The sequence below is a fragment of the Dipodomys spectabilis genome, unplaced genomic scaffold, assembly GCF_019054845.1.
Source record: "Dipodomys spectabilis isolate Male_0828 unplaced genomic scaffold, ASM1905484v1 ptg000163l, whole genome shotgun sequence".
In the NCBI taxonomy this organism is placed as follows: Eukaryota; Metazoa; Chordata; class Mammalia; order Rodentia; family Heteromyidae; genus Dipodomys; species Dipodomys spectabilis.
Genome location: NW_024870840.1, coordinates 2779669 through 2796349, shown reverse-complemented (window position 1 = coordinate 2796349; position 16681 = coordinate 2779669). Strand labels below are relative to the sequence as shown.

At 36.0% G+C, this 16681-nt stretch overlaps 2 protein-coding genes across 5 annotated transcripts in view; one reads left to right on the top strand and one right to left on the bottom strand.

The window, feature by feature from the left end:
• Cep290 (centrosomal protein 290) overlaps positions 1–5024 on the top strand; it is a 68823-nt gene extending 63799 nt beyond the window's left edge. For all 4 annotated transcript variants that reach the window (XM_042693067.1, XM_042693066.1, XM_042693065.1 and 1 more), the window contains 2 exons: positions 3612–3691; positions 4447–5024. In XM_042693067.1, coding sequence (XP_042549001.1) covers positions 3612–3691; positions 4447–4674 — 308 coding nt within the window. In that variant the 3' untranslated portion in view covers positions 4675–5024. The remainder of the gene's footprint in view (positions 1–3611; positions 3692–4446) is intronic.
• CUNH12orf29 (chromosome unknown C12orf29 homolog) lies at positions 4691–15913 on the bottom strand. The gene is made up of 7 exons (XM_042693068.1): positions 15736–15913; positions 12004–12121; positions 8846–8941; positions 7840–7956; positions 6747–6944; positions 6292–6461; positions 4691–5405 (listed from the first exon to the last, which is right to left on the bottom strand). Exons 1-7 carry the CDS (start codon positions 15826–15828, stop codon positions 5217–5219), a joined length of 981 nt encoding a protein of 326 aa, XP_042549002.1. The 5' UTR covers positions 15829–15913; the 3' UTR covers positions 4691–5216.
• Positions 15914–16681: the final 768 nt, after the last annotated feature.

Sequence of the window (16681 nt, the reverse complement as noted above, 5' to 3'; positions counted from 1 at the left end):
TTATAAGACTTGTTAACTACCCTAAGTTTATTAATTAGGGATTGCTCTTTCTGTTGTTTAAATTTCTGATTCTTATAAAATCAAATCACTTATATGAAGTTTTAGAGCTGTCATCTCTCCATACTTTACATTTCTAATTAGTTATTTATACTAAGTAGCAAGTACATGTATTTTTCTCCTTGTGTCCCATGTACGTTTTACAGATTTAATCACAGTGCATACTAAATCTGTTGCTTCTGATGTTTAAATAGGCTATTTTTAATCCCTCTGAACATTTTTTTTCTTAAATGTTTTTATCTCTTGCTGTTTTTATTGTTACTAATTTTAAAAACTACAGCTCATATTATCTAATTTTTTTCTGTTAAAAATCTGTCTCTTCCCATTCCTATTTAGACACTAATCATTCTCTTCCAGTATGCATATTTACACACACTTGTATGTATATATATATATATGTATATATATATATGTCATATATACATATGTATAAAGTATATATGTATGTATGTATATATACCTGTGTCCTTGTTTGCAGGTTTTGTTGCCAAAGTCATGAGCCCTAAAAATCAACATATAAGCTGTTTTTTAAAATATATGCAATGCAAACATTTGAATATAATTCACATGTTTCCACCTGAGGGTCCAACAAGGCAGTGCTTGACAGTCTTGGTTCAGTTTTCATAGACATGATCCACAATGGGCACCACAGCATAGCAGTCACTAGATCTGGGGCAATTTGGAAGGGGATTGAATTTTGTTAAAGGGACAGCTTCAGTAAAGTCACTAAACATTTTTTTTTGGGGGGTCCCGTCATGGGGCCTGAATTCTGGGCCTGGGCGCTGTCCCTCAGCTCTTCAGCTCAAGGCTAGTGCTCTACCACTTGAGCCACAGTGTCACTTCCGGCTTTTTTCTGTTTGCTTATGTGGTGCTGAAGAATCAAACCCAGGGCCTCATGCATGCAAGGCAAGTGCTCTACCACTGAGCCACCTTCCCAGCCCCAAGTCACTTAACATTTTTGAGCCTTGTTTTCCATCTTGTAATATAGAGACTACCAAGATGAACTGATGAGCTGATTTTAAGATTTAAGATAATTTGTGTGAGATATGTTTATCCACATATGTTCGAATAATACTTTCCTCTAGGAATAATGGTTTGATAATTTACTAATTGCTTCTGCCAATAGTATAGCTATAACTAGTGCAAATAAATAGGATATACACAATATATTAATTATATATAGGTATACACATAATATACAAATTATAAAATATAATTTATAGGATAAATTATATAGTATATATATTTTATGCATGATTCTATGCACATAAGTTTATAGATATTTTCTTGAGGATGTCACAAAACTGGACTCCTATCATACTTCTAGTTTATTGGCTTTAACAATTTATCATGGACAGCTTTTTAAACTATCATAGACATCTTTTGAAGTCTATGAATAAATTTTTCTTTTAATCTATATTTTATTGCATTTATGTAACTGAGCAATTTGCCTTTTGATATTTAGTAAAGATGCAAATTTCTGATATCATAACTCTTTAATGAACTTCCTGAACTAATTATGCCATTACTTGATAATTCAATGGAAGTGGCAGATTCTGCCCTACAGAATTATAGCAATTTATTGCTGAGCAGTCTTTGACTATTTCATATTCTCATTCATTATCTTACCATGTCATTCCAATCTACTTCTAGTATGTTGTGTAGTGTTGACATTTGAACTCAGGACCTTACACATTGCTAGAACAGTTGCTCTTCTGCTGAGCACCCTCCAGCCAATTTTTGTACTGGTTAGTTTTGAGATAGACTTTTGCTTCCCCAGACACATAATTAGACTACAATCTGCCTATTTTAGGTTTCCCATCGTATCTGGTGTTATAGGTGCACACTACTATGCCCAGCTTCTATTGTTGAGGTGGAGTTTTGTAGACTCTTCCTCCCAGGCTGATCTAAAACCAAGATACTCATATTCTTAGACTAATAGAAAGTTTGGATTGTACCCAGCCCTGGGTTGAGAAGGCATCTCAAACTTTTATGCTTAGGCTGGCCTTGAACCATAATCTTCCCATTTTCAGCTTTCCACGTACCTGGGCAAGAGCTACTGACACCCAGCTATGTTTTTACTAGAGATGGAATTCAAGGCCTCATACGTGCTAGGCATAGTGTTCTACTATGTAAGCCATGCTCCTGGCCAAATGCCAAGCCCTTTTGCTTGTATTTTTGTTTTTGGAATAGGGGTCTAGATAACTTTGAACTTAAACAGCTGATTCTTCTGCATCTGCCTCTCTAGATAGGCTTGCATGACCATGTATGAGTGTATGAGTCGTTCATATATGCTTTTACTAGACATAATGCTAAATTCTTCATATTGTATTTTATTCCAGTAGTGCTGTAGGATGAGTAATGTTGATACTAAGCTGTCCCCAGTTGAATATGTAATAAATAAGTTATGACAGCTAGGAAGTGGCCAACGGCTGATTAAAACTTAATTAAGTGAAACTTGAAGCTCCTTCCTGTTCCCTACTCAATCACTATTCTACACTGCCTCTTTGTAGTTAAGTTGAAATTTATCCAGTAGCAGTCATGTGTACGGGACTAGAAAGTAAAGACTTGTTGGGAAAATTCCCTAGCTTTTCTAATTTTGTTTCTTATTTTTCTTTTCTGTCTCCAAGTTACACTCGGGGAACCATTCCATGAATGCCTTAATACTAATTTGAGGCAGGATAATTTTGCCTATTATTTTTTCAAACTTTAGCATTCAAAACAATTTACCTTCAGGGTTATACAGGATGACCTGACACCTTATACGTAGGGTTGAATGTACAGACATGTGGGGCAAAGATGACATTAAAACACAAGGTTTATTTCATTGCTTGTTCTTGCTATAAAACTGGAAGTATGTTAACTTGGGGGGAGAGTCCAAGAAATGAACTTATACTTCTTATGCTTGTGGATGTCTCAGAGTTGCACCTTATTTGTGTGTCACACCACCTGCCCTGGGTGTTGTGCCCATAGAAACTGAAAAATGAATGTGAACTGACCTATTGCTATGTTAAGGAATTTACCTATTCTGCCTTTCTTTTGCTGTACATTTATGTTTGACAGACTTTACTGGCTGAAGCATTTTTCTGTAAAAAGTAAGAATTTGTATTATGTAAAAAATTAGCCTTATTCTATATGTTAATACATATGGGATAACTTTTCTGTTGTTGCTTGCCATGGAATTCTATACCTAAAAGAGGTTGTACATAGGATTCACTTTCTGAAACAAATGCTAACTCTAAGCTAATAATATGCTTATGCTTCAAAACAGAAACCCTTCTCTTAAAGTTATTCAGGGTGAAAAAAATCTGTTTAATTTTTTTTTTTTTTTTTGCCAGTCATGGGGCCTGAACTCTGGGCCTGGGCGCTGTCCCTCAGCTCTTCAGCTCAGGCTAGCACTCTACCACTTGAGCCACAGCGCCACTTCTGGCTTTTTCTGCTTATGTGGTACTTAGGAATCGAACCCAGGGCCTCATGCATGCAAGGCAAGCACTCTACCACTGAGCCACCTTCCCAGCCCCAAAATCTGTTTAATTTTTATAATGTTTTGGCAGGTGCTGATCAACTAAAAGAAGAGATAAAAGATCTAGAAACACAGCTAAAAGTATCAGATCTGGAAAAGCAACATTTGAAGGTAATTATTTGTGTGCATTTTGTGAAAACAGCTGTGGAAAACTATTTTTATGATCAACATCTTTGAGTTTAAAGTAAATATTCTAAAAAATTGTAGATTTACACTTTTTAGGTAGAATAATTTTAGCTTAATATTAAGAAGGTTGTTATGTTCGTCTGTGGTAAAAGCTTCTTAAATAAGACCTAAAAAATTCTGACAAGACAAAATAGGATTCAAGAGTAAATTTATTTCTTAATTAACAAATATAGTTCTTTATAATTTTTTAAAATACTTTTTGAATATAAATTTAGGGAACTTGCTAGGAACAGTGTATGTCCAGATGCCTAGCTTAGGCAGAAGTCCCATGGTTTTTCTGATAAGTGTATAAGTAAAAAGTTGGTCACAATTCATTAAGTATTAAGTGTTTACAAAGAAAGTATGATGAAGGCTTAACAAAAAAAGTATTGAACAGAGTAACTTCAGGGTTATAAATATCCAAGTCTCTTGATTGTCTCTTTCATGGCACTTGGTATGCTTATCATAATCTAGAGTTAATAAATTTTAAAGACTAGAACAGAACTTGCAGAATGAATCATTTTATTTGTCAGTTAATAGGCTACTTATACTGTACAATGGGATAATATTAACAAAATCTTAAGAAAATACTTATGCCTATAGTTATATAATTTGGCTTTTATGTTTATAACTATACTCTTTAATTCACATTTAAAGAATGTATTCTGGCATATAATTTAAAGATAATCTGTTCCTATTAGGATGAAATAAAAAAGCTCAAAAAAGAATTGGAAAACTTTGATCCTTCATTCTTTGAAGAAATTGAAGATCTGAAATATAATTATAAAGAAGAAGTGAAAAAAAATATTCTCTTAGAAGAAAAGTTAAAAAAACTTTCTGAACAATGTGGAGTTGAATTACCTAGCCCTCTTGACGCTTCTGAACAATCTGAAGGTGAAGAAAGTCCTGACAATTTCCCTATGTATTAAGGATCACATATAAGTATAGTTTTATTTGTTTTATAAGTTAAATCAGGTTTTGAAGTAGAGAATTTCCTTCTCAATACCTTATACCTTGACTTAAATGGGAGTTTTAGTAATTAGAATTAAAAAATTTGAAGACTTCAGAATAAGTTATAGCCATAAAACAGGCAGTGAACTATCCAAATTTGTCTACATTCATAATGTCTTAGGTTTTAAAAGTATGAGGAGAAAAAAAATTGGAGTTTTATATATTCTTAATTTATGTATGTGTTAAGATTCTCAGATCCTATCTATAATAATAAAATATGGATGCATTGACATTTATATACATTAAATTATAAGGTTAAGCCTTTGTACAGGTTTACTGATCACTATATTTTTCTGTATAGAGGTTAAAATTAATCTGTGGATTTAAATAAATATTTGAATATGTAACTTCTTTGAATGGTGGAAGACCCTCGTATGTTTTCCAGAGAGATAGGAGCTTTGAAAACGTAGCAGAATATTCAAGATCTCAATACAAAGTTAATTTTAATTGTATTTCCATTTTATATTTCGAGTATTATATCTTTGAGCCTACCAAATTTCTGTTTATCTATTTTTGAAAGTTGATTGAACAGACATTTAGTATCGAAAGCATAGTGATATTTGTTCAGGTTCATGTTGACAGTAACTGGTTTTGAATTCATGTAAGTCTCGGAAATTGGCCAGCATAAACCAAGGTGATGGCGATGGACCTAGAAAGAAAAAAGGTGTTAGCTTTGGCCTTTGTCTATAAACATAATCTTTATTTGCTTAGAAATTATTTATTTGGGGTACCTACTATCTGCCATACACTGTAATGGGTCCATTTTTCTTCTATCACATTACGGTTTCCTTTTATTGTCTATCTTCCCCATTAGAATGTGAGCTTCATGAAGGCAGACATTGTTTAGGTCACCTTGGATGTCTAGCACCTAGACACATGCCAGGAATATAATCTGGACTCCATAAAAATTTAATAAATAATATGTTGTTGCAAACAAAATAATGTGGGTGAAGAGACATTTTTATCAAAGGGACCATATTATGTAGCAACATGGTATCTTTTGCTCTTAGTGCAATGTGTTAAATGTGTTAGAACATACAGGAGACAGGGCACAAATTGTAATTAATTCTTTCTATATGAACTGTCACTTGACACACTCAATAAATTCTGTATCAAGTTAGTTTGGGAGATGGTAAGTTAAACCAGTCATAAAACTTCTCAGAGAATACAACAACATGGATTTCTAAGGAGGTGATATGTACCATTACTTTTAATTCTGAAATATATAGGATGCAACCAATGTCCACCAAATCATCACTAAATGATACTATTTTAGCATAAAACATATTCCTAGAACTTGAGAGACTGAGGTGAGAGAATCTAGAGTTCAAGACCAGCCTGACACCTAGTCAGGCTATATCTCAAAAAAAAAAAAAGAAAGAAAGAAAAAAGGAGAGGGAGAGGGGAAATGTGGTGGCACATGAAATAAGGGAATTATATTTATTATAAACCATAATTGCTACAATTGTCATGCCACTCTTTATTATAAAGTACAAATGACAACATACCCAAGCACAAGCAATCTTTTGCATTACCTTAATTAAACAGCCATTACTGCAGTGCCATACAATTCCTTCAATTTTACCCTCTCTGCAACCTTCAAACCAGGACAAGAGGTCGCTGTGATTCAGGGCAGGCATATCTCTTATTTGAAATGCTCCATGTGGTATAAGAAAGTGCAAGGGATGTTTCTTGCTTCCTAACCCTAAATAGTGAAATTTGCAATTAGCTATATTCATTCAAAACAAGGTCTCAGAAAGAAAATGTACCTCTCCATTTTTTTTTTTTTTTAAAAAAAAGCATCTTTCAGAAATACAGTTAGCAGAAACTTTCATTGTTTTTTTTGGAAGAAAGAATAATCCAAGCACAAGAAGTCCTGTTATCATTCAATGTGGCATCCTAGGAAACTTTCTTTAGGGGGTGTATGTGGTTTTTAAACTGACCTTCTGAGTCAGTTATTATAACTGAACAAGAAAAAGGTTTCGCTCACCATATGGGTTTCCATTCACATTTGTTCCTACAAGCTCCAGGGTTTGCTCTAAGAGATCTGAGAGTGGCACTGCACTTATTTCCAAAACTTCAGGCTCATCAGGATGATGCCTTAGTACCAAGGCAACTTCAAATTCATAATTAACTACAGAGGAATGCCAGCAATACTGTTTGCTGTTTTTCTCTACTGGTACCCAACCTATCATAAAAAGAAACAAAAATATTATTACAGAGGCTTTATTTGAATTGAAGACATGGGTAGTTAAATTTTAGTTGTAAACCTTCCATGTTTTCTGTATCTCGCATAAACTTTTAAAATCAGTAAAGTTAACACTTTTATTACATTTATTTTCAATCATAAAGGCTTCATTTTTTTAAATTGTGTTGGGAATTAACCTGTTAATTATTCCTCTTCAGAGTGCTCATCTTTTACTAGTGAATTTGCCACAATTCAGTAAAAATTGAGCACCATTCTAAGACACAAAATTAGCTTCTGTAAAATCTGGTTTTCTCTCTAGCTTCTCTCCAGTTTCAGAGAAAATGGGCATATTAAGTAAGTGTCCTACAATCTTTTGAGTTGTTCCAATATGTACTAACCTAATAGATTACATGTTTATTAAATGGTATAAGCTATTCTAATGACCTTCATTACTCATCCCTGACTACTACAGTAGCTTCTTTGCTGGTCAGGTTGGCTCCAGTGAAACCCACCTTCTCATCATAGTTCTAAGTCTACTAAGTTTTGTTATACTTCTGCTTTATGATCATTATTTAGAAAAAAAACAACAAAAAAACCCCAACAAACTAAAATTACAGTAGACTGATGGAATGCAAGGGTCTTTATGATCTGAGCCCATTCCATACTTGTGACCTCAACTTTTACTAACTGTTACAAATAACAGCTGGCAAAATGTATCCATCTTAGAGAAGATTCTAAACTGAAGAGGACATTCAAAATATGAAATGTTTTCATGTAAACATCATGCATATAAATAAAAGAACCACATTAAAATTGAATTCAGTGATTTCTAATTAAATGGAACTTTTATTTTTTATAATACTAAAATTGCATTTAAGAAGCAATTTCATGTTACCAGGAATGTGTCCATTTTCATCAGGCACCAGATTCCCATTCAGTTGTTCTATTTCCTTTGCTGGGATCCAGCACTCTGGGACAGGTTTGAAATCCTCTTCCACATTCCAAAGAAATTCTAGAAAGAGAATTTTACTTGTGATGACACTTTAAAAAATAGAAAAGGCTGAACAGATACAGATACAAAGGTAAAGTAGCCAAATGAAACCTCAGAATCAGGTATGACACAAATATTCTTTGTTCTCACTACTATGTTCCTGACTAGTGTTAAGAGCATTGACATTTAAAATTTCCAATTAAACACATCATCATTTATATGCACTGAAGTCTAACTGAAGTGGTCAGTATTCCATTATGTCTAAGTTTATCCTTAATATATAATAAACTACAAATATATATGTTTATATATGTCTATGTGTATATAGATATATATTTATAAATATATAGGGAGAGATAATGTGATTATATGTGTATATACTGTGTATAACAGGCATCTTAATGTAGTCATTAAAATTACTAATTCAACTAGGCTACGGTGGCTTTAATACCTACTCAGTAGGTTGAGCTATGAAGATCAGTGTTCAAGACACTCCCGTCAGAAAAATATCTCTAATTCATCAGCAAAAAGGTTAGATTGGAGGTATGGCTGAAGTAGTAGAGCATCAGGCCATGAGTGAAAAAGCAGAGTGAGATTACCAGGCCCTGAGTTCATGTCCCCCAAAATACTAATTTCCTTTGAAATTTAAAAATTCCAATTGTCTCACACTAAATCCAAATACATTTACTTATATGTTTTAACAAGATAAATTCATACTTTAACAGTCACAGAAATGTTAGGAAAGTATTTTAAAATACTTTTAAGAATACTCATATAAAACCATTCAGTTACCATCTTTTTTCTATTACATGGATATTCAAAAGGATAAAATGTATAGAAATACCAGAGCAATAGGTAAAACACAAATTTCAGCTAGTATTCTGAAAAGTTTAAAGCAATATCCACAAACCTTTTGTGTTCTCTTTGGAATGTTGAAAATTTTTAAATCTTTTTTCAGCTTGTTTGTTGGGTTTTCTGTCTAGTCGAGCCCAAAGGTATGGCTTATCTAAAAAAGTAATAGAAAGAAAGTATAAGATGCAAACAAAATTTATATTGAGAGTTTAAAGCAGAATATTCCAATAAACAGTAGTTATCTCTCTAAGAAAAGAAGCAGTCATAGAAGAGAAAGGGAAATACGCAGTCCAGGATATGTAGCACCTAGCAGAACCTATTGTTATGAGAAGACTTGCTTTGTTTAGTGATAGGGATGAGATAAAAAGTTGAAACATGATCCTTTCATAAGAACATTCAATGTTCATTTTGCTAAGTATTTTGTCTAAGTATAGGAAGCCTCCAGTATCAAAAATGAGAATATGAGCCCGGCGCCAGTGGCTCATGCCTGTAATCCTAGCTACTCAGGAGGCTGAGATCTGAGGATCATGGTTCAAAGCCAGCCCAGGCAGGAAAGTCCATAAGACTCTTATCTCCAATAAACCACTTAGGAAACCGGAAGTGGTGCTGTGGCTCAAGTGGTAGAGTGCTAGCCTTGAGCTGAAGGGCTGAAGGACAGTACCCAGGCCCAGCATTCAAGCCCCCGACTGACCAAAAAAAAAAAAAGTATTACACTGTTCTGAGAGTTAATTCTGACAAATCTGAAATTAGGCTATTTACATTCCCACCGTTGGTGGGAAGGTAAAATGGTATAACCACTATGGAAAATTCCTCAAAAATATCTGACCCACTTTCTGGATTGAGACCAGAAAAACTGAAAGGCAGCAGCACTTCAGGAAATACTGAATGTACCCCTGTTCATCTCAGCATTGTTCACAATACCCACAAGACAGGAACAATCCAAATGCTCATCTGTGGTGAGTGGATCAACAAATGTGCTATAGAAATACAGTGTAATAACATTTCAGTCTTTAAAAGGAATGAAATTCAGAGACATGCTAACAATGATAATCCTGAGAACATCATGCTAAGAAAAACAGGCTAAATGCCTATAAGTAGTCAAATTACTAGATAGAAAGAAATCTGATTACAGGAGCAGGAAGAGATAGGGTAAGAGGAGTAGATAAGGAAGTTCCCAGAAAATGAAGAGTTACAAGCTGGTACCAATGGCTCACCCCTATACTCCAAGCTGCTTAAGAAACTGAGATCTGAAGTTTGGGGTTTGAATACAGCATGGTCAGGAACAACTGTGAGATTCTTTATATCTCCAATTATCTACCACCAAGCTAGAGGTAGAGCCAAGGCTCAAATGGGAAGAACATCAGTCTTGAGCAAAAAAGTGAATTGAAAATTCACCAGGCACTGGTAGCTCACGCCTAATCCTAGCTACTCAGGAGGCTGAGATCTGAGGATTGGTTCAAAGCCAGCCCAGGCAGGAAAGTCCATCAGACTCTTATCTCCAATAAACCACTCAGAAAACCCGAAGTAGCACTATGACTCAAGTAGTAGAGCGCTAGCCTTGAGCTGACAAGCCCAGGCCCAGAGTTCAAGCCCCACGACCAACCCCCAAAAAAGAAAAAAACTCAGAGGTGCTGGACATTAGTGGCTCATGCCTGTAATCTTAGCTATTCAGGAGATTGAGAACTGAGAGTGGAGGTTCAAAGCCAGCTCAGGCAGGAAAGTCTGTGAGACTCATCTCCAGTTAACCATCAGAAAAACTACAAGTAGATCTGTGGCTCAAAGTGGTAGAGTGCTAGCCTTGAGCAAAACAGCTCAGGGACAGAGCCCAGTCCGAGTTCAAGCCCAAGTACCAACACCAAATGATAGTTTTGGAGTTCTGGAGGCTGATGATGGTAAACCGTATCCCAACACCACTGAATTGTACATGGTCTTATGACAAAGATGTAGCTGAGGGCTAGTGGTCATGCCTATAATCCTAGCCACTTGAAAGGCTAAGATTGGGAGCAACGAAGTTTGAGGCCAGTCTGGCATACAGACAAAACCCCTTCCTCCTTAACAGTAGCTAGGGACAGTGGCTCAGGCCTTTCATACGAGCTACATGGTGTGTGTTGGGGGTGGGTAGGGTGGGCGCCTGAAATTCGGGATGATTTCAGTTCCAGACTTCTATGCAGAAAAGTTCATGAAATTCATCTTAAAGAAGCTGGACATAGTGGTGTACTGCCATTTTCCTGGCTATGACTAGAAATCTAAAATAGGAAGATCACAGTTCAGACACATGCCTGAATACCTCTGAGCCAAATTCAAACATGAGTTTGTAAGCTCAGGATCACCAAAAACCAAATTGGTTAAGATGGTAAAGTTTACTATGTATATTCTACTACAGTTTTTAAAAAAGCATTTGAGAAGACATTTTTCTGATACAAAGTCCAGATGCTTATGGTACTGTCATTATCCAGGTAATGTCACTTTCCTTTCTTTTCAATGCATTTTCTTCTTAATACAAATAATTACTGTTTGACCTATCTTTTTTTCATTTTTTTTGTCAGTTGTGGGTCTTGAACTCTATCTAGGCTCTGTCCCTCAGCTCTTCAGTTCAAGGTAAGCACTCAACCACCTGAGCCACAGCGCCACTTTGATTTTATGGTGGCTTATTAGAAAAACAAGAATCTCAAGGACTTTCCTGCCAGGGCTGGCTTTGAACCACGATTCTCAGATCTCAGCCTCTTGAGTAGCTAGGATTACAGGCGTGAGCCACCGGTGTCCAGCTTGACCTATCTCTTTTAAAGCACATTAAAATGAAATTAGAAACATGGCCAACAGAAATAGGAACAGGACTTGGATTATGCAATAAAAACAAGCTATAGAGTCAGGCAAAGATAGATTCCATTAATAATACAGCCATAAACTATATGATCTTGGACAAAGTACTTAATTTAGCTGAGACTCAATTTCCTTATCTGTGACATGGAAAAGCTTCTTATGCAATTAGAGAAAAAAATTCAAGAAGGATTTATAATACTTCCTGCCATTAATAGACAAACTTTACCTTTCCTTCCCCAAGAGAAAAACACAATGATATAGTAAATATAATTGTGACCTTTCTGTTTTACTCCTGAGGTTTCCAAAGTTTTATGAAGAATTCTGATGTATATAGCTTGTAAAATGACTAAGAAAAGTAAGTAGTATTTATAAGCAAACATTGTAGTTTTGTTTTACCTTTGTAGGTAGTAACATAACAACATGTTCCATCCACTTTTTCTGTTGGAATTGCACTGTGTATATCTGCATCTACTGCTTTGTTGCTTAGAGTTTCAGTTGCCAAAACTTTAAATGGCTTAAAAAAGAAAGAGAAACTGGTTTAGGATAGACAGTCTCTGTCTTTGCACACATATTCATACCTTGTTCAGAATTTCAGTACGTCTAAGAGATCACCTGCTGTACATCTTCTAAGACAATTCAAAAATATTATTTTATGTGTGCCTTCTCCTCTTTCTATATTATCACCATAAGCCAGATTTTCCACACAGATTATTTACAAATTTCTTCATCTACCATGATTACCTAACACTAGGAACCAGTGCAATGCTGCACTCCTAGCACTGGTGTTTGATGCACAAAATCATAAAACTTTACTAAACAGATGAAGCACTGCCCTCAACAGCGGGAAGTATAGAAGAGAGCAACAATGTACCCACTTTTGATGAGATTACACTTTAGAGGTATAAAGCAGAAGTGAAAGTCATAATACAACATTAAGTGTGACAAGCCTACAGGGAAAACTGTGGGAAAAGAAAGACAGGGATGATCTGCTGTTTTACATATGGTGGACAGAAAGTCCCCTGAGAGGCAACATTTGAGCAGCTTTGAAGTGAGGGAATATACAATGTATAAAAATTTGAGAGAAAAGGCCTGAAAGTCAGGAGGTTAGCTCCTGTTTGAAGAATGCAAGGCAGCCATTGTGTTTGGAACTGAACGAGGGTAAAACCAAATCATCTAAATTATCCCATGGGTGGCTTTTGTGGCTTAACGAAAGTATGCTTCAATCACAATTTTAGCATTTCAAGAATAAATCCAGTAAATAATGCATAAAGGCCTCGTCTCTTTTGTAAATGCCAGTATTTTTGTTATTTACAAAACTTGTTTTTCAAATAAGGTTTAGTTCAGGTGTTACCTTCCTTCCTCAGGGCACATTTTCAGGGAACAAAGATGGTAGATTGAAGATGGCTCATTTTTAACCTTTGCTCCTTGCAAAGCTAAAATCTACATGCTAACTAGGTAAGTTAAAACATGCAAAAGTATAAGCAAGAACTCATCCATAATCTCATCATTGAGAAACTAACCACAAATAATCTTTTGGAATAAGTCTTTTTTCAGTGCCTTTTTCTCAGTATAGCTACTATCAATTTCTATTCTGAACATCTCTAAAGAAGCAAAAATTTAATAAAAAAAAAAAACTTTCTGGATTACTTGTACCATCTGCTTTTCCTCTCAACTGCCTGATAAACATAAAATGATGCTGTTTACCTACTAGTTCATATCTGACTTACTTTGATTGCTTTTGCATCTATACCTAAATACTTAAGATCACAGACTTTAAAATCACCTTAACTCCCCAAATAATTTTGTCCTTGATTCAGTTTTTACTTCTAAATGTTTAGGTTCATTAGAAAGTTAAAAAAAAAAAAAAACTTTTGGAAGACATACCACCTGCATCAAGGGAAAATTAAACTGATGCTTCTTATCATTAACAGTGAATTCTTGAATAGAGATTACAGTACTGCAAATCTAAATTTTTGAGCTGTATCAACTGCATTGGTTCACATGTATTTATTTACTTTCAAAACAAGAAAATTTAAGAATGCCTCTCTAAAACAAATTTACATGAAGCTTCCTTTTGACAAGTTTTCTTCATAGTTACAAGATATTCCCACATAGTCTACTGAGCATGAGTCTTTTACTTTGATTTTGTATTCAAAACTCTTAACTATAATGTCGATCCAGAAGTCAACAAATTTTGAGCATCTAGATTGTGAAATGCATTCTCTCAGCTAATACAGGGAGAGTATAAAAAAGCAAGATTCACTGGAAGTATCTTGGGTGATCCCTCAAATGAGAACTTCCAGAAATCTATTACTCCCCAAGAGGGCCCAAAGTGGTCCATTAGGCCTTTTTATTCTACCCTTTGATACCATTTCAGTTCTATTCTTTGCACAACAAGTACTCAACATCTGAATCTGACTTTGTTTTACTCATGAAAGAAAAAATTCTAACATCCTTGCCAATTTCTTTTTTGGGAATTCTCATTTCTGGGAAAATACTTCTTTATTAATCTGAAGTAACAGTGACCTTACAAAGCACATTATACATACTGAATATAGAGTATAAGATGAATAAAGTAGAAGCACTATTTCAAACAGAACCAGATACAGTAGGAAACTAGCCCCAGTATAGTACTTACTACTTTTAATATATAACTGAATGGGGATTTGTTGTTCACCTACAACAGTGGTATTAGGGATATTCTCTGATGACAAAATTGAGGTCTGGGCAAATGGCAACTTTATGTATATTTGAGTTAATAAAAGCTCCTATAAAAGAGATTACTATGGGCATAGAATTCTTAATGAATATAAATGTTCCTTCCTTATTTACCACTCTTTTCTAATAATATAACCAAAGGATGGCACAAGATTGAGCGGTACAAGAAGTTCTGTACCTGTCATCGAAGACCTAGACTACTACTGGAAAAGCAAAACATGTATGTATGAAAAATAACAAGTAGTCAATATCAAAATCCTAAAATTTTTGGATAGGGGAAGCCATTGGTCTAACTGGGGAAACCACTGGCTATGTTAATTTCAGGCTTTTATGGAGGTCTGACTTGAAAAACAAAACACAACTTGATCAAAAATACAGACAAGCATTGAACTTGGTATTGTATAGGATAAAATAAACCTTAAAAACAAAGGACTTTACTTTGAAGTTAGAGAGTAGACTAAGCCTAATAAAGGGAGGCCTTAATAACAATCTGAACACTATGCTATTATAATAATGTAAAAGTATTCCTAATTTAGGAGAGGTAAGAGTTTATTCTTCCTAGCTAGGAGTACTTTTACATGGGAATATCCACCCTCAGTATTATAAGAAACCATTATCGAGCTGACAATGTTTTGTATGGGTTAGGTTTATTCTAGCGTTTTTTAAAAAAGGGAACAAGCCAGACATTGGGTAATATCTACAGGGTTTTGACTAGAACAAGTAATGCCAATTAAGCAGTGCAGTAAGCAGACATGAAATATGAAGAGCTTCTAATGAAGATGATAGCCGTAGAAGGGAAAGATCAGATGTTCAAAGTGAAAACATCGAAGTTAAATGGAAAGCTGGCATGAAATGACTCCAGGGTTCATTCTTTGATGGAGGTTCTAGAAGCTGGGGAATAAAAAAAAAAAGCAAAACAAAAAGCAAGCAAACAAACAAAAACACAGAGCACTTTCTGCCTTGCAGGCCAGGAAGGCCAGTGGTAAAGGTGAAGCTGGTGAAACTGATTACAAATGCACATGGTGGTGGTTATCATCTGAGTTGGATACACCCAACTGACAGCTGGACGTTGCGCTGGCGGAGGGCTATTTGTTAAAGAATCACCCCGATATACACAGGTTACTTACTCAACCACTAGCATCGCCAAAGAGTCCAGTCTGACTATTTAAGAGCTGACCGCCCCCCAGGAGGTGCAATTCACCACGGAAGAAAGACGTTACTTGAGGGATAGGGTGCACATCTGCGGGGTAAAAAAAGGTCTCTGGCTCCCACCCCCACCCCAAATGCTCACAAGGCTCCTTCTTTACATCTCAGCAACAAGGAGCAGCTCAGGACGCAGGCGCCTCACACCCCAACCCAGCCCGGCCCACTGGGGCTCAAAGGCGCCCGCATCGCCCCGGGACTCGGTACCTGGTGTTCCCTTTTGGCCGAGGGTTCGTCTATCACCTCCGTCACAAACACACAGGGCATTTTCCGCTGCACGGAGCCCAAGCGTCGCATCATGGACCCAACAGGCAGGACCGACAGAGGCAGCGCCCGGGACGAACGAGGAGCAATCCCGGCCTGGAAGAAAAGTCCTGAACAAGCGTGCTAAAAGCAGGCTCTTCGCCAGAGGTCCCAGGCACCGTGACTGACTTCCTCAAGGGCCAACCACAAGCAAGGGGCGGTGACAGTGTCCCGGAAATGACCGCCTGGCCACGGAGCTTTGTGGGAGTTGTAGTTCAGAGAGGAGGCGCCAGGCCTGATTCCTATGAACGTCCCTCCCCTTCCTCTCCTCTAGGGTTGGATGACAGAAACAGCCAAGATCCGTTTCTGGTTGAATGTATCATCTGTTACCAATAGTAACCGACTGATGACACATCGGTTAACCAGTAGTAACCGATGATACTTTTGAAAATGCCAAGTTGTAAGCGATGAGACACTTGATTTAACGCCTTTAAGGAGCTCTTGCTGCTTCTTTTTAAAATAAGTTCATGGAGGACGCACTGGAGAGGTCCAGAAAGAACAATAGAGATAATTCCCTGATCCCCAGAAGGAAAACAAAAACAAAAATGAAAAAAAAAAAAACACCAAAAACGGAATTCCCTGGAAGAATGTTAGAAAAATGCTACAATGAATACACCAGAGAGAAAAATAAAGTTTACCATATGGTAAAAAGTAAGTTTAATAATAATGGATTAGCCTCGGATCTAGTAGACCTCAGACTAAGTTGTAAAGGGATTTGACTTTACCTTGTTCCCTGCTTGGGGGAAAAAAAGCCTAATCCTCATTTCTATAATTATGCTGTCACCATAAATCCAACAGTCCAACTTTGAGACCTTTTGAAAACTATCTCACCTGAAGGAATCTATATATC

Coding starts and splice junctions, on each gene's coding strand:
- CUNH12orf29 (XM_042693068.1), bottom strand. CDS start 15,828: ATGATGCGACGCTTGGGCTCCGTGCAGCGGAAAATGCCCTGTGTGTTT. Junction 7,957..8,845: donor TTCCAAAGAGAACACAAAAG/GTTTGTGGATAT, acceptor TTCTCTTTCTAG/AATTTCTTTGGAATGTGGAA. Junction 6,462..6,746: donor TGTGAATGGAAACCCATATG/GTGAGCGAAACC, acceptor TTCACTATTTAG/GGTTAGGAAGCAAGAAACAT.